This window comes from Lygodium microphyllum, chromosome 22 (genome assembly GCF_053477565.2).
Source record: "Lygodium microphyllum isolate KBCC chromosome 22, Lygodium_microphyllum_v1.1.10, whole genome shotgun sequence".
NCBI lineage: Eukaryota > Viridiplantae > Streptophyta > Polypodiopsida > Schizaeales > Lygodiaceae > Lygodium > Lygodium microphyllum.
The window spans coordinates 90,423,268-90,449,829 of record NC_141156.1 but is presented as its reverse complement, the minus strand read 5'-3'; the positions used below and the strand labels follow the sequence as shown (position 1 = coordinate 90,449,829).

At 43.5% G+C, this 26,562-nt stretch overlaps 1 protein-coding gene across 3 annotated transcripts in view; it reads left to right on the top strand.

The window, feature by feature from the left end:
- Positions 1-26,562, top strand: part of LOC148017404 (uncharacterized) — a 59,893-nt gene that overhangs the window by 1,498 nt on the left and 31,833 nt on the right. For all 3 annotated transcript variants that reach the window (XM_087663192.1, XM_087663194.1, XM_087663193.1), the window contains exons 2-3: positions 422-615; positions 710-1,040. In XM_087663192.1, the coding sequence (XP_087519318.1) occupies positions 422-615; positions 710-1,040 (525 nt within the window). The remainder of the gene's footprint in view (positions 1-421; positions 616-709; positions 1,041-26,562) is intronic.

Genomic DNA, 26,562 nt, shown 5'->3' with positions numbered 1-26,562 from the left:
TCTTTCTGTATGACTTGCTTCAGCTAAAATGTAGGTACTCAAGAGCCGTAGTTTTCTGTTGGAAGTAATTCTCATTGTTGACGTAGCACAACAGATATGTTCTATTTGATGATCGTGTCTCAGGGTCTGCTTCTAATTTTTAAGTAGGTGATTTGGTCAGAATGTAGGCTCTTAAAACTGCTAGGAGGTTCAAGCATTATCTGCTGATGTTGATTCTTGCTAAATTGTCATGAGCTAAACTTACTGCTTAAGGGCAGGTAGACATCTTGTAACTCTGGTGATCCTTAATCTGTCTCAAGTACATAGTAGCTTTAAAACGTTGAATAAATGACAAAGGCTGCCAGGAAAGTTATGAATGAAATCAGTGTTGGCGACAAATAAATGTCACAGCATGTTGCATGATATTTTCTTTCTGTTTCAGGTAGGATGCTGTTTGATTGGTTGCTTGGGTGTCTCCTACACGGGACTTCTTGTTGCTAATTTGGCAATTGCACTCTATGCACTTGTTGCAATAGAGAGTGGGAGTCAGACATTAGGCCGCACATATGCAGTTCTACTGGGTTGTTCTCTGCTTCTTGACATAGCTTGGTTTATCCTTTTTGCAGTTGAGATTAGGTATGGTTTAACATTCTTGGCTAATTAGTATCATTTTTGAAGGGTGACAAGTTTCACTCATGCTCGTCCATATTCTGAGGATTTCCTTTTGCAGGCAAATACCACTGAACTCAAATATTGGCAAGTTTACAGCCTTTTCATTACAGCTGGTTCTTTGGATGCAAATATCAGGCTTTCTAGTACGTTTTGTTTCGGCTTTTCTTTGGCTGCAAATGTACAGGCTGGGTTTAGACCATGGAAATGTATATCAGCCTGTTGATATTGAGGGCAGATCAGGAGCTTTTGGGTTTTTGAGTCCCGCCTCCAGTCCTTGCACAACTCGTCAGACTTCACTTAATGATGAGGTTCTCAGTGGTTCTATCTACAAGCCAGCATATTTCTCCTCTCTTTTTGGCAATGCAGATGATGTGCAGGCAGTCAAGGAGGTTAGCTTTCCGAATGAAGCTGTGTTATCTTCTCAGATTAATTGCTTCTATGTGCAGTCTGCTACTAATGCTGAAAGATAAGTAAAGTTTTCAAGTTTGAGATGCTTGGTGGTTTCTGGAACTGCCAAATGCAGCCAAAAAACAGGGATCATCCTCTCTACATGATTAATGAATGAACTTGAATGTAAAGGTTGCAGTACATTTGTCATTTTGAGTTAGCTTGAAATTTGAATCCCGATGACTAGAGTTTAGTCAAATGCCTATGTTTTTCAGAGCATGCATAGCTGTCTCTGCAAGTAACCATATGCTACCTTGAGCAAGCTAGTGGAGATGAGAAGAGGCTTTTGCCATTTGATCCAGCTTTCTTTCAGGTCTAGTGGCATTGTTGCCTGCTGAAACCCTGGAAAAAGTCAACAGACTGTTTGCCACTCTAGATTCAGAATACTGTTATTGATCTAGTGATAACTGAGGGGGTAATGACTTAAGAGGGAGTCATTCATCTAAGTAGAGTTGATTCAATGGAGCATCTTGAGTTCAGAGGCCTTTATTGGAGGGATGGTAATTGTGTGCTTGTGTAGTGCTTGGATGTGCCTTAACCATGTGCTAGGAGGATGGTTTCCATAAGCCAAAAGCTTGGTGGAGAATCTACAATTCTAATTCTATGTGTTCCTTGTTGTTCTAGAGTATGGGTAAGTTGTTTTGGGGAAAGTCGAATTGAGGAAGTTTGGAAAAAGAATGGCTGACATAGACCCGCAGGGTGGGATGGGGCGGGGGGGAGGTAAATGAGAGAGAATCTTCCAAAGCAGAGAGGCCAAAATGATGTAACCTGCTGCTGCTACCCAAAATGCAGGAGTCCTGTGCCTTGGAAAGCTTGTTGACCTTGGAACAGGCTGGAGTGGTCAGCAAACACCTTGATCAGTGAACAAATAGCTGCCACAAGCAGAGGCTTGGAAAGTGTATTGACCTTGGAACAGGCTGGAGTGGTCATGAAAGGCTAGACATATGCAAGAAATGCAGCAATATGCTTCCACAAGGAGATTGAGGAAGTGCTGAAAGTTGATGTGCCTGCAGCAAACATGACAGCAGTAAAAACTTTGGCCTTTTGGGGGGCAGGGGGGGTAAAGAGTGAGAATCTTCCAAAGTAGAGAGATATCTGCCAAAAGCTGCAGGCCAAAATGATCTGAACTGCTGCTTCTACCCAAAATGCAGGAGTCCTCTGCCTTGGAAAGCGTGTTGACCTTGGAACAGGCTGGAGTGTTCACCAAACACCTTGATCAGTGGACAAATAGCTGCCACAAGCAGGGTCAGGCTAGAATATGCAAGAAGTGCAGCAATACTCTGCCACAAGTAGATTGAGGAAGTGCTGGATGTGCTGTGGCAGTAGCAAACATGAATAGATAGCTGTAAAGACTTGTGTCACAAGAAACTGAGGTCTTCAGTGCAACACTCACATGAACAAAAATCATCCACCTTTTGGGGAAGTTTCACTGGCAGAGGAAAGGTTTGTGCTTTGAATCCATGTGGGAACAGAGACCAGAGAAGGTACAGTGAGAAAATGAGTCAACACGATGTTGAACGGATGACAGAGACACTCGGGGGAATCGCTGGATGAGAACTGAAGTGTATGAAGTGTGGGGCTGCCATAACTAGTTATCAGTGAAAAAGCTGGCTGCCCAGGAATATGGCTGACCTAAGTATGTTCGAACCAGTTTGGGCAAAATGCTATGTGACATGCTCAAGCTTTTGCTAAGTACTATACTGGAAAAGGATATATTCTTTGTTTAAGCAAGGAAGTGATCTAAAAGCTAAGAAACTTTGAACTCTTTGAAGATGGGCAAGTGGCCAAAATTACCCGAGTACTGTTGTCCAAATAAAATGTGGCTAATTGCATTTACCCCTAGGTATTGTGGTACAAATAAAGTGTCTCTGATTTAATTATGTAGAAGAAACTTGAAGAGTTGCTTGATAGCCTAGTTGGAGCTAAAAATTCGAATCATGAGTATGAGTCCTCTCAAGGTGGTTGAGGGGAAGTGGGGAGAGGCCAAGGTGGGGACGTAACACCACAAGGGGATAGCATCCCATATTGTGAAAAATAGGCTATGATAGCCCTAAGCGTGAAGGAACAATTGTTACCTCCTATTGATGTTGAGAATCTTCTTGAAGTTAGTGCCAAGATCCTTAAAAGGGTTTGAATGTGATGCAAGTCTAGAGTTTGACCAAGATGTCATGTATATTGTTACATAAATTAAGGTGGTAATTAATTAATGCAATATTTATAGGGAAACATTTCAAGGTGCTAGGACCATATGTATAAAATAGAATATACATATATGGGGTTTAAGGGGGTACGACTAACTACATAGATAAGTGACATGTGTGACTTGTGAAGAAATGCTCTAAATGCAGAAAACACAAAACCAATTGTACAATAAAGCACAAATTGATAAACACAAAACACAATTAGGTTTAAGTTTAGGGTAACTCAGAGATAGTGAACACAAAGAATAATAAAATGAATGAATATTGAATATACAATGCTCATGTAGCAAACACACTATGTAGTGAATATTGAATCTCGAAATCTCATATCTTTGGGATCAAGGTAGAGGTTATGAGCTGGAGAGTGTGTCATACTCCGAATGGATTTCGAAAATGAAGCAAGGTAGCCTTCATGTGTCGAACACCATCAAACGCAGCCAGGGAAAGATGGATTTGATGCAAATGGCATTGCAAGGGAGAGAAAGACTAAGAACATAGGTATTTGAGGAGAGAGAAAGATTGGGTGACAATTGTAATTAGTAGGAAATTGTGCAGAAGATACATGCAACAATTGGAGAAGAGAGAGACTTAGTAAACACAAAATTTGGAGATAGCGACACTGTTTGACTAATGACGATAGCACCAAATGATGTTAGCAACAAACACAACAATTTGATAGTAGGCGATAGTTGCAAGGTGAAGGCGAAGGTTGGAATTAGGCTCCAAATGGTTGCAGATGGCTAGGGGAAGCTCTGACCGTGATGTCCTTTGCGAATGGGATGTAGGCAATAGAGATACAACTCTTGAAACATGCAAAAACGAGATTAAAGGAGAGTGGTGGGTTGCATGCCTATTTATAGAAAGTTTGGGGCACCCAAATCAGGGTTTTGCATGTGGGATACAATAACTCTCTAGGATCGTGTTTAAAAAAAAAGAGAGTTTCTTCATTAATTAAGCATATATTTTGGGAATGTTTAAGTCAAGTTGATGCATTTTTAGCTCAACACCTCCTCTCGGGTTCAAAATTGAGGCATGAGAAATAAGTCATTTTGTGTTTTTGTTTGTTTATTTGTTTTTTGTGGTCGTTTTATCCCAAGGCATTCCACCTCAAAGCAGCCAAGGTATCGGGCAAAGGGTGTACGACGGTTGCCCAATGACCTACCAAGACTACAAAGACGATGATTATCTTACCAAGGGAGCCCAAGTGATTATCCCAAAGAGGCCAGGGCATCGGACCAAGGGTGCACATTGGGTGTCCAAGGGTCTATCAAGTCTTGTAAAGGTGGATGGAATGAATAATGGACTTGTTTTTTTTGGAGGGCTTTGGTTTAGTGCAGCATGAGATTTAGCATTAAATAAGAGTTTTGAATCGGTGTTCATCTCATTGAGTTACTATGCTCCGAAGTACGGGAAAATAAGGATGGATAGTCCCACTATTCTCATAAAACAAGTAAAACAATTCCACATACTACTAGGGTAAGCGCGTAGGGATTTCTAAGAGTGTGTGTGTGTGCCAATCTTATGGAGAATATGTGAAGAGAAAGGTAATACGATAATGGGTAAGTAAGCAAGACAAGCAAAGCCAATATGCAAACATAGGGAAAAAAAAAACATTTGGAGATTGCAATGTGCAATGCCATGAGTATGGTGGATTTGGAGTTGACCATTCCAAGGGTGACTGAAAAGGGATAATTGTATATAGGTGCATGTTTATATGAACAGAATGCCAATGCATGGGGTAATGCAAAGGAAGATGCAAGTATTCATATTCATGCAAAATGTGATGTAACGATTGCACTTGGACAGTGCTCTTGCAAGGGAATTTTTCACTTATCCAAGAATCCTTTTACAATTATGTCATCCTGACAGGATGAATGAAGTTATAAATGTTCATAATAGTCAATACAAAAGACATAAAAGTTTGAAGGTGAAAAACTATAAGCATAATCACTGTTACCATCAAGAGAAGAAGACCGTATCTTCTCAAACTAGAAGGAGAAGTGGAAGAAGTAGAGAAGGGTGTACCCAAGCGATTCGTGGTAGAAGATTTTGTAGAACTGGTTGTTTGACCGCCTTGGTCAAAATATTTGCAAAATTGTCACTAGATGGCATAAACTCTAGGTGAATGGTACCTAGCTTAACTTGCTCTTTGGTGAAGTAGTAGTGAACCGTTACATGCCATGTTCGTGGGGTGATGATGGGATTTTTCGCAAGGGCAATGGCACTTTGGTTGTCGTAGTAGACAATTGTAGGCGATTTGCAAGGAAACTGTAGCACGGCCAACAAGTTTCTCAAATAGATAGCCTCCATAGTATCATCAAAGAGAGCTCGATACTTTGTCTCAGGTGTGAAAATTGCTACTGTCTTTTGCTTATGGCTAGCCTAAGAGATGGGTATTGTGCCTAAGGTGTAGAGGTAGCCACCATGGGAATGCTAGGTGTTAGGATCTCTCGTAAGTCAGAATTAGTGTACCCTTGCAAGCATAAATCATGACCTTAAGTTAGTCCATAATTATAGGTACACCTTAAATATCTTAACACGCAAAGACAAGCAATCCAATGAGACATTGAAATACTGACTAAGCAAACTAATTGAGTATGCAAGATTTGGGCTAGTAAGAATCAACTAGAGTAATTATCCTATAATAGAACGATAGGTATGAGCATCAAAAGATTGACCCGAGGTATCCTTATACAGATGGATAGTTGGATCAAGAGACGTGGCCATTGGTTGCATTTGATTAGTGCAATATTGTTCCACTAGTTGAAGGGTGTACTTTTTTTGTGATAGAAAGATACTTTCCTCAGATCTAACAATTCTTATCCCCAAGAAATAGGACAAACAAACCTAAAATTGTCATCTTGAATGTAGAGCAAAGTTTTGCTTTGATATTTGCAATAGCCATAGAATCTGAGTCAATGAGTAATATATCATTGACATACATTAGGATATAGCCAACCCTTGCGCTGGTAGTGTGTACATATAGATTTGGATCATTGGGGGTAGCCATGAGTTCGTAAGAACTCATCTATCTTGTGGTACCAAGACCTCGGCGCTTGCTTCAGCATATAAAGAGCTTTCCACAAGCGAAATATCTTATTAGTCAGGTCAGTGGAAGAAAAGCCGGGAGGCTTCTCCACATAAACTTCCTTGTCTAAATAATTGTTCAAAAAGGCCTTTTGATGTCCATCTGATAGATTAACTAATCGTGGTGAGCAGTGAGTGCAACCAATAGAAGAAATAATGTCAACCGAGCGGTAGGTGCAAAGGTTTCTTCATACTCAATGCCGTGCTTTTACCTAAAACCTTGCACTACAAGGTGAGTCTTATATTTGTCAGAAGTACCATTAGCCTTTAGTAATGTCCACTTCGTCTCGATGACCTGCTTGTGATGAGGACGATCCACCAATGTCCAAGTCCCATTTCAATCAATACTATCCAGTTCCTTCTCCATGGCCTCACGCCATAGAGAGTCTTAGAGTGCATCCTACCAACTATTCGTTTTAGAATGTGCAATGTAATCAACTGTAAATAGCGATGTATATGAAGGTTGAGGTGTGAGTCGAGAGAACCTCCTTGGGCTCTTCGAAGAGGAATTGAGTGAAAGGATCCCTGAATCTCGTGTGATCTACTAGTATCAGTAAGGTGACGAGTCTCGCGGAGGATGCGTGGGAATTGAAGTACTTGCAGAAAGGTCAAGAGTGGGCAGTAGACTCGGCTTAGTATGCACAAAATGATGTGAGCGAAGGTGAGAAGGAAGAGTCTAGTGTATAGGACTGTACTATGTCTCTCTCATTAAAGACGAAATGATCACCTTGTTCGTCCAAGGATCGAACAAATGATAGTCTTTCGCTTCAGAAGAATAGTCCACAAAGATCAAGAGATCTGCTTGAGGGGTGAGCTTTCTTATCTTGTCATTAGAAGTGTGCGTATAGACATGACTATTGAAAATTGTGAAGTGAGAAATAACAAGCTGAGAGCCAAAGAATGCCTTGTACAGAGTCTTTTTGGGACCGTTGCAGTCGGACATTAGTTAAGGATTTACACCGAAGTGTTAATAGCCTCAACCCAAAGGTGCTTAGGGAGCTCTACTGGAAATAGCATAGATCGTGCCGTATCCATGATTATTCGGTTTCTGCACTCAACGACTCCATTTTGTGTGAGGGAGTTCGTAGAGTGAGCTGGCATGCAATGCCTTGCTCCTATAGAAACTTAGAAAACTTGTGGGAGGTAAACTTGCCGCCGGAATTACTTCTCATCGCACCTACACGACGATCAGTCTGGTTATGGACCAGCAGCACCCAAGCACTGGAATAAGTAAAGGCATCTCACTTGTGCTTTAGGAAGTACACTCACATATATCTAGAGAAATCATCCACTATAAAAAAGAGGTACAACATGCCATTCAAGGTGGCAGTGGATGCGAGACCACAAAGGTCTACATAATGAGCCTAAGGGGTTCAACAGCACAAGTGACAAACTACTGAGGAAAGGGTGTACGATGTTGCTTATCTAGTTGACATGCTTTACAAACCTCTTGAGATATTTAGGTGTGGAAGACCCTCACCATTCCCTAACGCGATAGCTCATAAAGAGAGGCGTAGCCAAGATGTCGTAAGCAAAAATGCTAAAGAGGCTCAGGGTCTGTGGGCTTGTGTGGTGACCAAGGCCTAGAAGTGATGGAACTCCAAATCATCAACAATCGGCGCGGTAAGAAAATGGGTCATGTGGTAAAGGCCATTAGGTTGTGCCTTGCTTCCAGTAATCACTAAATTAGTCTGAGAGTCTAGGACCTTCACTATGGTCATAGTGAAGAAGAGTGCTTGTCCCAATTGGCAAAGTTGTTGAATGGACAACAAGTTTACTCCAAGTTGGGGGACATGATGGACATCATTCAGTGAAGTGAGATTTGGATCCAGATCAATGGAAAAATTGATGCGACCTTGGGCTTGAATCTTGACAGAGGTGTTATTTCCTATGCGAACACTCTTGGCTGTAGGGGCTTGGGAAAGAAAAATGCCAGATACTCTTGGCTGTAGGGGCTTGGAAAAGAAAAATGCTTGCTATTGTGATGGGTAGCTCCACTGCTCACAAGACAAATAGGTGCTGAAGTGCTCGGTTGTGATGAGTGGGCCTCTCTAGGCACCTCATCAGTTGGCAACTTGTAGATGTGAATGAAACTCACATCCGATGTCTCTAACGAGACGATGTGGGCCTATGCAAACCAATCAGACAAACCCTTTGGGGTTGAGTGTTCATCAGCTGTGATGATTGACCAGTGGCAATGTGGATATGGGCTTGCCACCACCCCACTTTCCCTACTAGGGGTTATCCGATTGGGATGAGGGGATTTGATTTTCGGATTTTGGCTGTGCCTCTTGCTTCCACTTCCCCTATTGGGGGTTACTCGATTGGGGTGCAAGGGTTTGATTTTGGAATTTTGGCTATGTGTCTCTTGTCTTAGATCCACATTCGTCATTATAATTGTGAGCCTTTTGACAATGTTGACTATAACTATTCTTCTTAGGTACATTTTGCCATCTAAGTTTAAGAGTAGATTGAGGGGTTCTTTTGGATTCACTAGCCTTGTTGTGATTTTGATTTTGATTTTGAGTTAAGTTTTGTTTGCCCTTGCCTTGTTGCTCCCTCTGAGAAGACACAACTAGAGCCCCCTCTATCAAGGACCTGTTATGAAATTGATCGAACAACCGTGTGCAATGCAACAATTGTTAGAGATCATTGCCAGGCAGGCAGGATCTGGGCTGCACAGTCGGACTGCCACCTGCAGCCCACAGCCGACCTGTCCTATTTTTTGGGCAGATGTCTGCTATTTCAGTCTCATACATCTCCCGACTCTTCTCTGTCGCAGATTACAGACCGGTGCCGTGCAGATTTCTGTCTCTGTTCACAGATTTCAGACAGCAGACAGTGCAGACTGCAGCAGACTTCGAGGTGGACAGCAGGTCGCATCGTCGAGGTGGAGACACGCAGTCCAGCACACTGCGCCCGTGTATATCTTTGTATTCAGCATTCTATATGCAGCAGATCTTCATCGTCCACTGTCTCTTTCTCTCCCTTCTCTCTCTGCGTTCTCTCTCTCTCAGTCCTACGCTTCCGCACCGCTGCACTCTGACATGGTATCAGAGCAGTGTTTGAGGGCTGACTGAGCGCAGAATCAACCTGAAGGGGAGTTTCCATCGCGACACAAATTTGCATTTTTTGCGTTTAAGGGCAGACAGGAGGGCTGCGCCTTGGAACAAGGCTGAAACGAGTGTGGGCGCACAAGAAAGGAGTACAGGTGGTGGATTTGCTGCTGTTTACTGCTGTTTGACGCGGAGGAAGTTTGAGTTTTCAACCTAAAAGTGCAGGTTTTGCTTTTTTATCGCCTCCGGCGGGTGAAGACGCTTCGGGATGCGGAAGAGCCTTAGCAGGCTGAGTTTACCCAGTCAGAGGGGGCTGCTTTTGCATTTGAGAAGGCATTGCAGGTGAAGATGTCTACAGAGATGGACTTGGAGTTCCAGGCGATTATGGACCGGAAGGTGCCTGTCTTACCGGCTCTTCCTACAGATCAGAAGCTCGACGGTGACAACTATCGCATTTGGCGCGTTATGATGTTGGCCATCCTTGAGTCCTATGATTTGGCGGAGTTGGTACAGGAGGATATTGACCGGCCTTCGGTAAGAGATGAGTCCAAACTCTCTTCCGATGCTCGTGCGGAGTTGGCCAGGGCCCAGTCTCATTGGGACAAACTGAATGCCAGGATTCGATCCTTTCTCTTTCTATCATGCACTACAGCCGTGATCGCTCACATCGAGCACTTGACGGTGGCTCGTGAGATATGGCTGGAGCTTGATCAAATGTACAATCGGATGACCTTGATGAAGAGGGTTTCTTTGGAGGTACAGATGCGGACCTTGTCCGTCAATAAGTCTTCTTCGCTAAGGGAACACATTAACAAGCTAAGGCAGCTACAGATGCAGGTTCAGAATGCGGGGAAGCCGATTTCCTCCGAAGACATGGCGATCACACTATTGTCCCAGTTGCCGCCACGATTCGGTACATTTTACTCTGCCCTTATTGCTTCGGGGCGAGAGTCTACTCTTCGCTGGGAAGAGTTGGTTCCTATGGTCTTGGACCAAGAGGAACAGTTAAAGGGACAGAATGCTTCCAAGTCGGAGGCGTTGACAGGTCAAGCCTCTCAGAAGAAGGGGAAGGACCAAAAGAAGAAGAAGGGGGATAACAAGTCCAAGAAGGACAAGGACAAAGACTCCACATGTCATATTTGTGGAAAGATTGGCCATTGGAAGAAGGATTGCCCTGACAAAGACTCGAAGGATACCAAGAAGAAGGAAACCAAGGATTCTGGAGCAGTGGCTGCACCCTCATCAGCTGCATTTCTACATCTAGTTGTCATTGAGGACGCTTCACTGAATGCTTCTGATGTTGCGATGACGGCTCCCCAAGCTCGAGAGTGGATTGTTGATAGTGGTGCCTCACGGCGCATGACTCCTTCATCAGATGGTGTTGCCCAGCTGCGACCTTCGCGTGGGCAGGTTCTCATTGGAGACAGCTCTTCAGTTTCTGTTGCAGGTCGGGGTAAGATGCAGCTTATTCCGGATGGACGAGGTGGCACCCATACCTCAGAGGTTTTGCATGTACCAGGATTAGGGTACCATCTTCTTTCAGTCCATAAGATTTGCTCCCTTGGTCTTTTGGTGGAGTTTGATAGTTCTACAGTCCAAGTCCTTGATCGTGAATCGAGGAAGGTTCTATCATCTGGATATGAGGAGAACGACATTTACAAACTGAAGTCTTCCACTGCCCTCTCTACTCTTCTTCTTACCTCACAGTCACAGTCTGAGTTATGGCATGCTCAGTTTGGTCACCTGAACTATGACTATCTTTGGAGGGCGTCACGTGGACAGCTTGTTCGAGGGTTGCCGGATATAGTGGTGAGCCAGTAGCCATGTGTCTCCTGCATACGGTGGAAGCAGCATAGAGATGCCATTCCCCACACCGCTTCGCGGCGGTCTACTTCACCGATGGAGTTAGTATCTACGGATCTATGTGGCCCTATGAGGAATGAGTCCCTGCGTGGGAGCTTGTACTTCATGCTGATCGTGGATGATTATAGCAGGATGACATGGGCCTATTTTTTGGCACTAAAGTCAGAAGCTTTCTCGCACTTCAAGGATTGGCTTCTCTTTGAGGAGAACCGATCAGGCAGGAAGTTGAAGACCTTGCGATCCGACAAGGGAGGTGAATTTGTGTCTAATGAATTTGCTCGGTTTTGTGCAGATAGAGGAATTCACCAGGAGTTTGCCAATACCAATACTCCTCAAGAAAATGGTATTCTAGAACGGAAGAACCGCAGTGTGATCGAGATGGCGCGCACCATGATGGAGCACCGACAGTACCCCTCAGGTTCTGTGGGCCGAGGCTGTGGCTACTGCAGTCCACATTCTTAATCGATCCCCTACTTCGGCCGTGGAAGGAATGACTCCATTTGAGGCTTATTTTGGGACGAAGCCAGATGTTTCTTACTTTCGAGTCTTTGGGTGTGATGCCTATGTTCACATTCCCAAGGCTCACCGTGATAAATTTGAAGCGGCTTTCCGAAAACAGGTATTTGTTGGCTACAGCTCCCAGTTCCAAGGCTACCGACTGTATGATCCTGTCAAGCGGGATGTGTACACTAGCCGTGATGTGCAGTTTGTGGAGGTTCCGGCTTCTTCAACGGGTGAGGAGCACCCCGTTCTTGGAGATCCAGGGGAGAGTTGAGCTCCTTCTACAGTTCCACTGGAGCCCGTGCCTTTTGATTATGATTCTGTTTTTGACACAGAGTCTACTGTTCCACCGGACACCTCTGCGGAGTTACCACCGGTGGATATTCCAGAGTCTTTTGCTGATGGAGAACGACGAGGGGAGGTTCGGCCTCCTCCTCGCTGGGCCCGTGACACACTCCGTGATTCAGGGATCGAGGGGGTTCCTGAGGAGTGGGGACCGCAGGATGGTCCGCGGCGGTCACGGAGGCACCAGGCGCATTCTTCGGAGCTTGTTTGCTCCAATTATTGTTTGATGTCCCGTGTTATGCAGGATCGAGAGCCCACCTCCGTAAAGGAGGCTTTACAGTCCGCCCCATGGAAGAAAGCTATGGAAGCTGAGTTGGAGGCTATTGAGAGGAATGGCACTTGGTCACTTGTGCCACGCCCCCCGAAGAAGAAGGTGATTGGAGTCAAGTGGGTCTTCAAGACCAAATATCTCAATGATGGTACTTTGGATAAGCACAAGGCTCGCCTTGTTGCTAAGGGTTTTGCCCAGCGCCCAGGGATTGACTGTCATGACACCTTTGCCCCCACAGCTCGTATGGCAACCATTAGAGCTGTTCTTGCTTTGGCTGGCCGTAGGAGATGGCCTGTTTATCAGTTGGATGTGAAGTCGGCCTTCCTGAATGGTGATTTGAAGGAGGAGATCTACGTTGAGCAGCCTCCTGGCTTTGGTTCTTCAGATGGGAAAGTCTACAGGTTGAAGAAGGCCCTGTATGGCCTCAAGCAGGCCCCGCGAGCTTGGAACGAGAAGATTGATTCGTTCCTCCAGTCTCAGTTGGGATATCGGCGGTCCAAGGCCGATCCGCAGCTGTATGTTCACACTTCCGAGGATGGTTGTGTGCTGTTTGTATTATATGTTGATGATTTGATTGTCACAGGTGATGATGCACAGCAGGTCCAGGAGACAAAGTCAGCTTTACATCGGACGTTCGAGATGACGGATTTGGGGCTACTCCATTTCTTTTTAGGCCATGAGATTTATCAGTCTCAGAGGGGGATCTTTCTCTCCCAACAGAGATATGTACAGGAGCTCTTGGTGTCTTTTGAGATGGAAGATTGTCGGGCCCTCTCTACTCCTATGGATCCGAACTGGAAGGCCACTTCCCATTCAGCTTCTCCTTTGGCGGATGCGTCCCGCTATCGGCAGTTGATCGGGTCCTTGATTTGGCTTCTCAACACCAGGGTTGATCTATGTTTTGCTGTTGGGCTCTTGGCAGGGTTCATGAGCGAACCTAAGACGGTGCATTGGCAGGCTGCTCAGAGGATACTTCGGTATCTGAGGGGGACGTCTGATTTGGGGATTCATTACCCTACAGGGACAGATGGGTCAGATCTTGTACTTGCAGGTTGGAGCGACTCGGATTGGGCCGGTGACGTGGACCACAGGCGGTCTACAACAGGTTACTGCTTTACTTTGGGTGCAGTTGTTATTTCATGGAGTAGCAAGAAGCAGCCCACGGTAGCCCTTTCGTCTACTGAGGCGGAGTATCGGGCCGCGTCTTCCACCACATGCGAGGTTGTGTGGCTTCGGAGATTGTTGGAGGAGCTTGGGTGTCCCCAGACTCATTCTACATTGCTGCGATGTGACAATGAAAGTTGCATTGCCTTGGCAAGGAATCCTGTTTTTCATGCCCGGACGAAGCACATTGAGATCCAGTACCACTTCATCCGAGAAAAGCTTTTGGATGAGACCATCACTGTGGAGTATTGCAAGACGGAGGATAATCTTGCGGATTTGTTTACGAAGGCGCTTCCTCAGGCTCTACTTCGAAGACATTCCAGATCCCTCAGGCTTCTGCCCTACCCAGGCTCTGAGAGGGGGTGTTAGAGATCATTGCCAGGCAGGCAGGATCTGGGCTGCACAGTCGGACTGTGCAGTCGGACTGCCACGTGGCAGTCCGACTGCCTGCAGCCCAGTCGGCTGCATTTAATGCAGCCGACCTGTCCTATTTTTTGGGCAGATGTCGGCTATTTCAGTCTCATACATCTCCCGACTCTTCTCTGTCGCAGATTACAGACCGGTGCCGTGCAGATTTCTGTCTCTGTTCACAGATTTCAGACAGCAGACAGTGCAGACTGCAGCAGACTTCGAGGTGGACAGTAGGTCGCATTGTCGAGGTGGAGACACGCAGTCCAGCACACTGCGCCCGTGTATATCTTTGTATTCAGCATTCTATATACAGCAGATCTTCATCGTCCACTGTCTCTCTCTCCCTTCTCTCTCTGCGTTCTCTCTCTCTCAGTCCTACGCTTCCGCACCGCTGCACTCTGACAACAATTAGCACTCAAACTCATAAAATGTGAGCATTTAGGGTTGTGAAATCACCTGCTACACAAAATGGAAATATTTTCTTGGCAGCTTGTTATGGAACAAGTAACCTGATCGTCAAAGGACTTAGGAGTCCTAGTGGTTGAGAACTCAGTGAGGAAATGCTGATACTTAGCTAACTTGACTTTCAAGTCATCCTTGTTTGTGATTTTAAAGTTGTGGAGCTCATGATTCAAATTGATGCGATAGGTCCTACCTCGAGCCGTATAGTGGTCAGTCAAGTGTACCTAATGCTCGAATGCTGAGTAGAAATGTTGAAGTTGAGAGTGAAACTCAGGCAATAAGCCTTGCATAAGCTTGATAACAGCAGCAGAGGTGTTACAAGCCTTCCGTGAGCCGACAACCTTATATGGAATAAGTGCGGGATCAGGTTGGGGTTCCAACCCCTACACTAAATCCCATAGGTTCTGAGAGTCTAAGACATGCCTTCTCAAATTTGACCAAGTGGTGTAACTTGACCTGTTGAAATGGGTCTTCTAATTAAAAGCATGCTTGGTAGATAAGAAGCTAGAATCATGAGTTGTTTGTGAAGATGGATAAGATAGAGGATAAGGTGGTGGTGGATAAGGAGAAGGGGGTTAAAGGTGAATAGGCAAAATTAGGTTGTTGATGTCCGACGAGTGTTGATTGTTGTGGAGGTACCGAAACAGAAATAGGTCCATACAATACCGTAGATTGAGGTGGAGGCATTGGGACACAATAGTTGTCCAAATGTCGGCTCAAGCACAACATAATGACCGGATGGTCCACTAGGTAATGCCATAGAGGTAAATTGCGATACCAAATGATCCGCACTTAAATATGGTTGGGATGCACTCCTAGAGGGATAACTCGAAAGTGTGTGGGTGGGAGGTTGAGCCTCCGTTACAGATACACCACCCAGAAATTGGTATGTAGAGGTCCTAAAGGCTGTGCCTAAATGTGCAAAACCCCTTGGTGTGTTGTGTGGTGGATAAGATGGTGCACTTAATGGAACTGGAAAGGAAGGTGCAGTGGAAGATGAGGGAGGGATGGGTGGAAGTCCAAAATCGATGTGTGATGGATGTTGTGGGAAACATGATTGGTTCCTTTTGTCCATTAAATGCATTAAATGAAGATGCACCTACTCCAAATTGATCATGAGAAATAAAAACATTTGAAGGAAAATGAAGGAAAACGGAATACTTGCAAGTTTTTCTTTTAGTTTCTTACCTAGTTTTGAGTTCATAAAGAAATACCTGTCTTCCTCATTACTTAGAACACAAAGGTTGCTTTGAAGAGTCCCTTCTTGAGAGCATCCCCTGATCCAGTAGAAAATACAGAATTAGTTGGCATAGAATTTGAAATAATAGGATTCGTACCTAGTATTGGAGAAAAGATGTATTGTGAAAGTGATGTGTAATCCAAGCGAGGTTCACTTGCGGATGGCCAGTCCGTAGTAGAGATTCCAAAGGTCTTGCAAGATCATTAGTTTTGTGCACCGAATCTAAAGGAGAAAAGCCAGGCTTATCTTCAACCTTTTGCTAAGCCCTATGCATAAGGATGAGATCATACTTAGTGGTAGAAATCTAATATAGTCTATGGACTCCATGGTAGTTTGATAGTTTTCCACCCATGTCAAATTGGACATAAGCAAGCTGAGCGGTCCACTCTTGATCGATCCTGTCCATGTTTGGCTGTGGAGATTAGGGTGGTGTTGTAAATGTGTTCGAAGTCATCCGACCCTTCTATTGTTCCTACTTTTGTGGATGAGCTTTTCGATCAAAGGCCAAGGTTTCTTAGAGAGTACCTAGCTCTGATACCAGGTGAAGAAATGCTCTAAATGTAAAAAACAAAAAACCAATCATATGAGAAAGCCCAGACTGATAAACATAGAATATAGCTAGGGTTAGGGTCAGGGTAACTCAGAGACAATGAACACAATGAATAATAAAATGAATGAATACTGAATATACAATGCTCATGTAGTAAATACACTATGCAGTGAATATTGAATCTCGGACTCTCATATCTCTAGGATCAAGGCAAAGGTTATGAGCTGGAGAGTGTGTCGTACTCCAAACGGATTCCAAAAACACAGCAAGGCAGCCTGAGTGTGTCGAACGCTAGCAAACACAGTCAAGGAAGGATGGATCTGATGTAGACGGCATTGCAAGAGAGAGAAAGACTAAAACTGTAGGTACTTGAGGAGAGAGAAAAACTGGGTGACAATTGCAATTAGCAGGCGACTATGCAGAAGATATAGGCGACAATTGGAGGAAAGAAACTCAGCAAACACGGATTTTGGAGATGACAATATTGTCTGATTGATGGCGACCACCAGATGATGATGTTAGTAGCAAACGCAACAATTTGACAGTGGGTGATAGCTCCAAGGTACTAGTCAATAGCTGTAGGGTGAAGGCAAAGGCTAGAATCCGGGGCAAGATGGTAGTAGATTGCTAGGGGAAGCTTTGACTGTGATGTCCTCTGCAAACGGGGTGTGGGAGTTATCCCTTGGACGCATTTGTTAGATTAGGTAGTGTTCATGCATTTTCCTATCAGACAGGCATTCAAGAGCGGTTTGTTAGAGTTTGTGTGCGGTAGGTCCCATGTGGGAGTTTGTACAGCCTGTACAGTCATCGCATTTATTGCTGGAGTGCCACATGGCAGCACAGGGAAGTTTCGCACGTGTAGCAGTCAGCCCAGGATGCCACGTCACCAGTGGGACATGCTATGTCAGTAGTTGGACAGTCTGTTTGCACAGTCAGACAGTTGTTTGTGCACAGTTGGGTGCATTTAATGTACCAGATTTTGGGCCTATATATATTTGCCTACCTGCACACACTTAGATACTTCAGATTGCAGAATTCCAGGCTGAGATTGTGGAGATTGCAGCAGACTTCAAGGTGTACAGCAGGGTGACATCATTGAGGAGATATGCAGGCATACACGCTGTGCCAATGTACATATTTGCATTCCTTATTCAGCATTCTTAATATTGCAAATCTATGTTCTCTTCTCTCTCTCTCTCTCTCTCTCTCTCTCCCCCCTTTCCGTGTTCACTCTTATCTCTCGGCATATGCTTCAGCACCGCTGCACTCTGATATGGTATTAGAGTAGGGCAAAGATTGATTGATCATGGACAATTGATGGTGGGCAGGCCTGAAGAGGAGTTTTTAGTGTGACACAAGATTGCGTTTTTAGCATTTGAGGGCAAGCGGGAGGGCTGTTGGGATAAAGTCCTAGTTTAACCCCCCGTGTATAGTAAATGCACATTGTACATGTGAATGCACCCTTATGTGCCCTAAGTATAAATACATTTTACTCTTTGTGTACCAACACATTGTTGGTACACTCTTATCGAATCGTACTTGACTCTGCTCTCTCTCTCTCTCTCTCTCTCTAGCCATCACACATACTTCTCGAACTTGTCACTCCCTCAGTTGAGCTTCCCAACAACTGGTATCAGAGCATTAGGTTCCGCGCGCTTCTCGAGATCTTATGGGATCAGCTGACAGTGCTGACGACTAGCAGACAGTTGGAGTTCTTGGCGACTTGTGTGTCGAGTAGTTGTAGGTGAACATCTCAGGTGACGGATGGCGCGTCAGGCTGATGGTGGGTAGAAGACCACGCCTGCAGGGAGTGACTAGTCGTGTTGGTCACGGGCTGGCAATGGGCAGCAGATGACCGAGCGCAGGCGCGGACAGTTAGATAGGCGCCGTGTGAGGCTGCAGCACGTGGCGAGGAGACGGGACGTCAGCTGCACGGTCGTGACTTGCGACCTAGGCTGGGTCCAGCACGTGGTGAGGACACGGGTCCAGCGCGTGGCAGACACTAGCTGCACGTTGACCCAGACCGGTGAGTCAACGGATCCCCCTCCTCGTCGTACTTTTTTCTAAAAATCAGGTTTTGCTTTAAAAAATCCCTTTTACCCCCTTTCCTTTGACGGCGTTCACGTGTGGAAGCACAGTTTCCAAATCTGTGCAAATCTGGCTTGGAAAAATTGGGGCTTCTCCCAGATTTGACATTGCTTATGGCCGTCAGTGATTTTGAAGTCAAGAATTGCAGACATTGCATGTGGTGACCTCAATTGATTTGGGAATTTTGGCAAATTAGTCAGAATTCTGCTCCTTTGAGCAAAATTTCTTGACATTGGATCCCGAAAATTTGGGGCTTTTCATGTATTGTCAAAGTTTTGCTCAGCTGGGTTAGATTGGCTGACATTTATGCAATTTTGAACTTGAACTTTTGGGGATTTTCGCAGAATTTGGTAAAATTTTGCATTTTTGTTCGTGTGGGGCTGGTTCATGTACAAACAATAGAGATTTATTTCTGGTTGAGAAAGAACAGTAGTGTATTTTGCTGGTTCAGCTTGTGCTTCTGCAGTTTAGTGTATTTACTCTTGTGTTCGTGATAAAATGGCTGCAACTTCTTCCAGTTCATACATCAAGAGTTTGATGGAAATCAAATGGTTTGATGGTCATGGCTTTGACCTTTGGAAAGACCGTATGGCATTTTGTTTCTAAAGGATTGTGAGGATGCTTTGTAGACATATATACCTGCACTAATGTCTGAAGCAGATTGGGCCAGAGTAAATAAAAAGGCTGTGGCTTACATAAAGATGGGTGTCACTGATAACATCTTGATAGACATCAAGGTTTAGATACAGGTTATGCAATATGGGAGAAGCTGAAAACTACCTATGAGATCACCATACTTGTTAATCAGATGCATTTAATGTGCAAGTTGGTGAATATGCGACTGGATGAGTGAAAGCTTGCAACTGAGCACTTGAGTGCATTTACAGGGATTCTAAATCAGCTCCAAGATGCAAATTTGGACTTTGATGATAAGCTGAGGGCGATCTTTTTGATCATGACTCTGCCTGACTCTTAGGAGACCTTGGTGGTTTCACTCAGCAATAACCCCAATCTCTCATATGATGGGGCGAGGGGCTCTATCTTGAATGAAGAAATCAGACATATGTCTAGTAGAGAAGGCAACAACTTAACTTATAATGTAAGAGGTAGGGCTGAAAAGAAAAATGCAAATGCAGGACAAAGAAACATGAGCAAGAGCAAAGGAAAGGAAAAGAGTGACATTACTTGCTATCACTGTGGTCGGAAGGGCCACAAGTGACTTGGATTGTAGACTTTGGTGCCTCTTTCCATCTAACTCCTTACTTCAAGTGTTTTGCTATGTTTAATGCAGGTAGTTATGGAAAGGTGTATCTTGGAAATAACCATGCTCGCAGCATTGATGGGATTGGCATTGTACACTTGTCTTTAGACAATGGTCAAGAGCTTGTGTTGAAAGATGTCAAATATGTGCCTGGTATTAAAAAGAGCTTACTATTTGTTGGTTAGCTTAACTTGCATGGCTACACCACACTATTTGGTGGTGGTTTGTGGAAAGTGAAAAAGGGCTCTATGCTAATTGCAAAAGGAACCAAGAAGGGCACTTTGTATTATTTGCACTGTAAAGCCTTGAATAGCAAATTTTTGGCAGTTGCTGAAATTTGCAGCCACTTAGAGTTATGGCATAAGAGATTAGGCTATATGAGCCAAAAAGGACTTGATGTCCTTACCTCTTTGAAGAGGGTTGATGGAAAAGACTCTAAACTTGACTTTTGTAATGAATGCCAGTTTGGAAAGCAAATAAAAAATTCCTTTTACTATGGTGTCTCTCGTAAGTCCAATGTCTTGGACTTAGTGCATTCTGATGTATGTAGTATGCGTGTGAAATCATTGGGTGGTGCTGCATATTTTGTCTCCTTTATTGATGACCGTTCCAAGAAGATTTGGGTATACTTGCTGAAAAAGAAAAGTGAAGTATTTGCTGTGTTAAAACTTTTCATGCATTTGTGACCACTCAGACAGGTAGAAAGCTGAAATGCTTGAGACTTGATAATGGTGGTGAGTTCACATTGACTGTTCAAGTCCTTTTGTGACTTACATGGTATTAAGAGGGAGCTTATAACCCCTTATAGCCCTTCTTCAAATGGGGTGGTTGAAAGATGTAATAGGACTTTATGTGAAAGAGTGCGGTGCATGCTGTTCACTGCTAATCTTCCTCATGCATTCTGGGGAGAGACACTCAAAACCGTGGTTCACATTTGCAACCGCTCTCTAAATAGGTCCTTAAATAATGGCATCCTTGAGGAGGTTTGGTCTGGTAAATTGGCCTCATATGACCATTTACGCATATTTGGCTGCAATGCGTTTGTGCATGTTCGGGATGAGCTGAGGAACAAACTTGACCCAAAATCCACCAAAGGCATTTTCATGGGCTATGGTGATGAGGGTGAATTTGGCTACAGAGTGTGGTTACCTCAGTCCAAGAAAACTATTCGCAGCCGTAATGTTGTGTTTAATGAGGTTAAAGTGCGTGCAAAATTGTTGAAAGGCACTTTAGCCTCTAATGAAGATCTGAAAAAGGTGAAATTTCAGAGTTCGCAGCCACCTATTACTTCAGAAAATGAGCCTCATAGTGTTGTACCACAGGCTGAAACTGATGATCAGCCGGTTATTTTTGAGCCAGATAATGATGGATAGCAAATAGGAGCACAAGGAGGTCACAGACAGCAAGATAAGTTTGCTGATTATGAAAATGCAGGTGATGTACAGCATGAACAGCATGCTGAAAATGGCTTACAGCAGCCAATAAATACTGAAAATAATATACCTCTAGATGTAGACCCAATTCTTGAAAATGTTGATCATTGGGTACGCAGGTTTACATGCATAAGAAGGCAACCACATAGGTTTGACCCCTCCTTGCATTATGTGATGCTTATAGATGAGGGTGAGCCTCTTACATACAAAGAGGCCAAGTCATGTGAGTTCAACAGTAAGTGGGAGCTAGCTATGTAGGAAGAGATTAAATCTCTATATGCAAATGATACTTGGGATCTTGTGTCATTGCCTAAGGGAAGGAAGCCACTTCCAAATAAATGGGTGTACAAAGTAAAGACAGTTGATGGGAAACCCAAGTACAAAGCAAGGCTGGTTGCCAAAGGGTATGCACAAAAGGAAGGGATTGACTTCCAAGAGGTCTTTTCACTTGTTATGAAGATGACCACTCTACGTGTGCTTTTTGCTCTCATTGCTGTCTTGGACTTAGAGCTGTATCAAATGGATGTAAAAACAACTTTCTTGCATAATGACATTGATGAGGAAATCTATATGAAATAGCCCGAGGGATTTGTAGTTCCTGGAAAAGAGCAGATGGTGTGTAGAGCTGTATCAAATGGATGTAAAAACAACTTTCTTGCATAATGACATTGATGAGGAAATCTATATGAAACAGCCCGAGGGATTTGTAGTTCCTGGAAAAGAGCAGATGGTGTGTAAACTAAAACGCAGCCTATATGGGCTGAAGCAAGCACCAGAGCAGTGGTACAAAAAGTTTGACACCTTTATGCTATCTCATGAGTTTACATGCAGCCATGCAGCTCATTGCTTGTACATGAAAAAGGATATAGATGGCAGCCCCATCATACTTTTTGTATGTGGATGATATGTTGCTAGCTGGGAAAAGAAAGACTAGCTTGAATGCTCTCAGAAATCAGCTGAAATCCTCTATGAAAGATTAGGGGAATGCAGAGCATATTTTGGGCATGAGGATTCGTAGAGATGGAATTCAGAAATCGTTGTTTATATCTCAAGAAAAGTACATTGAAAAGGTATTAGAGAGATTTAATATGGCTGAAGCTAAGCCTTTTGGGATATCCTTACCTCCTTATCTCAAGCTTAGCAAAGCCAACAACCCAAAAGATGACGTGGAAGCAAATGCTATGAAGGGAGTCCCTTATGCATTAGCTTGTGTCTCTCTTATGTATGCTATGGTTGCTACTCGTCCTGACATTGCTCATGCAGTGGGAGTTGTTAGTAGGTTTATGTCAAATCTTGGCAAAACACATTGGGAGACTGTCAAGTGTATTCTTCGATACCTTAAGGGTACACAAAGAAAGTGTATTTGCTATGGGAAAGGTGCACATAGTTTGTAGGGTTATTGTGATGCAAACATGGCAGGTGACTTGTACACTCGTAGGTCCACCAACAGGTATGTCTTCACAGTTGTTGGTGGAGCTATTTCTTGGTGTTCCAGGTTGCAAAACATCGTTGCACTGAGTACCACTGAAGCTGAATACATATCAGCTACTGAAGCTTCTAAGGAAGCTATATGGTTGAGTAGACTTGCAGAAGATCTCAGCATGTCTATGGGTACTGCAGTTTTGGGATGTGATAGCCAGAGTGTTGTGTATCTAGCTAAGAATGCCATGTATCATTCACACACAAAACATATAGATGTGCGATATCACTTCATTAGACAGATTCTGGAAGATGGTCAACTCACATTGACCAAGGTCAAAACCAAGACAACCTTGCAGATGTTCTCACTAAAAGTCTAACCAAAGCTCAGTACGAGCATTGCATATGACTAGTGGGAGTTGGTCAGTTAGAGGTTCACATTGGACCTTTAAGTGGGAGGTGGTTGGGATAAAGGCCTAGTTTAATCCCCCGTGTATAATACATGCATATTGTACATGTGAATGCACTCTTTGTGTACTAACACATTGTTGGTACACTTATCGAATCGTACTTGACTTTGCTCTCTCTCTCTCTCTCTCTCCAATCGTCACACTCACGCTCACTCGAACTTCTGCCACTCTCAGTTGAGCTCCCCAACAAGGGCTATGTATCTGAACAAGGCTAAGGTGAGCATGGGTGCGTGTGTAAGGAGAAAAGTTGCTAATTTTGCTGCAGATTTTCGTTGTTCGGGAAGGAGGAAGGTTGCGTTTTGAGCCTTCAATCGTAGATATTACCTTTTCATAATCTCTAGCGGGTGAAGAAGGTGCAAGATGAGCATAAAAGAGTCCTAGCAAGCTGAGGTCTACAGTTTTTGGAGGGGGCTGCTTTTGTGTTTTTGCAGGCATAGCAGGTGAAGATGTCTTCTAAGACTGATCAATAGTTTTAGGTGGTTATGGATTGGAAGGTGCTCGTCCTATTGGCTCTTCCTACAAATCAAAAGGTAGATGGTGAGAACTACTACATCTACATAGGTATGGCTCCTGAAACTTGCAAAAACGAAATTAAGGGAGAGTGGTGGGCTGCATGTCTATTCATAGAAAGTTTGGGACACCCAAATTAGGGTTTTGCATGTGGGATATAATAACTCTCTAGGATCGCGTTTCTTTTTGAAATAAGATAGTTTCTTCATTAATTAAGCATGTTTTAGGCTATTTAAGTCAAGCTAATGCATTTTTAGCTCAATATGACCAAGGGCTTAGGAAATTTAAACCATGGAACTTCATCCATTTGATGTATGTGCATAGGGGTTAGAGCCAAGTAGGTGGGTCATGAGGCATGTATGCATCCCCTTTGCTAAGGATTAATGTAATTAATCACAAAAGTGGTCATGCCAAGGCTAGGAAGTAAAGTAGCTCACACACTCTTTTCTCTTTCTTGTTTAGGTGCTGAAATTGAAATTGGCCTTTGGAAATTAGTGAAAGTAGTGAATATGATCTAACTTGTACACATGAAATAAATTAGCAAATAAACTAAAAGAATCATTGAAAAAGAGAGCTAGAATACTCTTACATGGTAGACAACACATGATGGGTCCCAAAGGTTGGTGCCTATCATTGAAAGATGAAGGGTAGATGTCGAGGGAGTGAAGTGGAGTTCTCAGATGCTGTCAGTGATGAAGAAAATGATCACTAGTTATCAAGGGAGTGAAGCGTAGTCCTTAGATGCTACGAAGTGGGCCAAGTTGCAAAACGCAAATGCCTAGGTGTGTGCGAGGTACCAAATGCACAAAGAGCAACCTAGATGTTGATGCTCGGATGAAAATGGTTGCTCCCCCTCTTGTATGTTATCGTCTATACTAGAAGGAACTTGGGCTGCTGTCGCATGCTCTTGGAGGGCTCCAAATTGTTGTCACATGCTGTAGGATTGATCACTGGCAAATGTAAATCACATCAACAACCTCTCCTTGCTTTCTAACAGTCTCCTTCTCCCTCACATGTTAAGAAACATGAATCTAGAGCTAGATTGGCTATGGTGGACGCAAGTCATAAAGATGATACATGGTTGGAACGAGAGATTGTAATTCAAGTGAATTAGGTTTTAAGATTGATTAGCTTGGACTCATAAACACAGTCTTGAGTTGATACAAAAGAAAAGTGCTATATATTGCATTGAAATGGGAGCCAAGTACATGTTTTCATAGCCTTTGGGTAGTTTCACTTTCCTCACTGTGCTTATGGGATTTTGACCCTTTCTCCTAGAGCATACATCATTTGTTCTATCTTCCAACACCCCCCCTCAAATGATGAGTTCCTATACTTGTTGGCTTTTACCCCCCCTACATGAATACATGGCCTGGGAGACTAGCTCATAGGCAATGTAGTCAAGTTGAAGCTTGAAACTTTACATCTTTGGCAAGGGTTTTTACAAAGCAACAACCAATATGGAAAATAACGATTCACTATGGGAGATACAATGGAAAATTCTTTAGAACAATTTGTCTGAGTTGTTGTCAGTAGCAAAAGCATCTTCTTCATTCATGAACTGATTTTGATGGTTGTCATTTTGCACTTGTTGTGCTCTTTTATGGTGGAAACATTCATTGGCTATGTGGCCAGTCTTACCATAATAATGATATGTCATTCGATCTTTGTTTTCGGTGTTAAATCCTTGGCCTTTGCCTTTTCCTCCATAAGCTAAGATACTTTACTGTACAAGAGATTGTCTCTAGGTGTTGAGACAATTCCCTTTGCATCCTTGTTTTTATATTTGTTTTCTTTATTCAGTAGAGATTGCTCAATGTCCTTAAATGAGAGATTTGGAACATCACTTAAAGTAGATACAAGGTTTTCATATGGCTCTTGATTTACACTTGCTAGTAATACTGCTATGGCTTCATTTTCATCAATGTTTTTCTTTAGAGTGGTAAGTTGAGTTTCTAGGCTCTTAAACTTGTTAATGTGCATGGTTATAGAAGAACTATCTTTTATATTTAGTTTGTAGAATTGCAAGAGTAGTTTTACCTTGGATTTTTTAGCTTGTGTCCTAAAGATTTTATCAAGTTCATCCCATGCAGCTTTAGCATCCTTGATGCTAGATATGATGCAAAACATCATCGGTCAGTCCCCAGGCAATGATGCCTAGAGCCTTCCATTCTTTTGTCTTTGGTTGGACTTCATCAAAGGTTTTGCCTCCTGCATCTTCTTTCCTGCCATCTCTATCTCTTGCATCATCTTCAAATAGATCCCATAGGTCTTTGTGCATGAGATGATACACGGTCTTCTCTTTCCATGCATGGAAACCTTCACCATTAAATTTGGCTATTTGCTCAAGATTCATCATTGTTAGATAAGGTCTTACCACGAGTTTATGGTACACTTATGCAGTGTCTATCCTTTTACAACAAAATTGAGAGTTTACAAAGTTTTAATCTATGGAGCATTCCGCACACAATAACTTTCCATAAGAATGTGAATTGCTTTTGGGATCAAGATCAATTACATCCAATTTGCAAGGAGGAAGATAATTTAATTGGCAATGTGAACAAGGTTTTGAGTGTGAGGGAGAGGGTGTAAATGAGGTTTAAGCTGAACTAGATTGAGAAGGAAGTGTGAAAGAGACTTGAATGAAAGACTCAATTAGATAAGGCTTTACCTTGGTGTAGGTAAAGAAAAGCTTTAAAAACTTTTCGTGAGCTGAAAGGCGTAAACCTAGCGATGCAAATTTCTACATCTCTCCACATGAACTTGTTGTACTCGATCTGTGGATGGACATTCTCTTGGCAGCAAGTGATGGGTTTGTGGTGGCTACACAAGTTGCTCAAATTCTCTTTCTTTCTCTTTGTCTCTATGTGACAGAAATAGAAGCTCTTGCTTAGCACCTCCAATACGAGCTTCAAACCAAGCTTTTTGATTGAACTAGAAATCACCACATATAGCTTGGGAGATTGAGATGGGGAGTAGATGGTTTGATAAGTTGAGTAGAGAAGAGAATAAGGGAGGGAATGGTTGAGAGAGTATGCCCACTAGCTACCTAGCTCAGTCGGCTCTGATACAAGAAACACGAATCTAGAGCTAGATTGGCTATGGTGGACACAAATCATAAACATGATACAT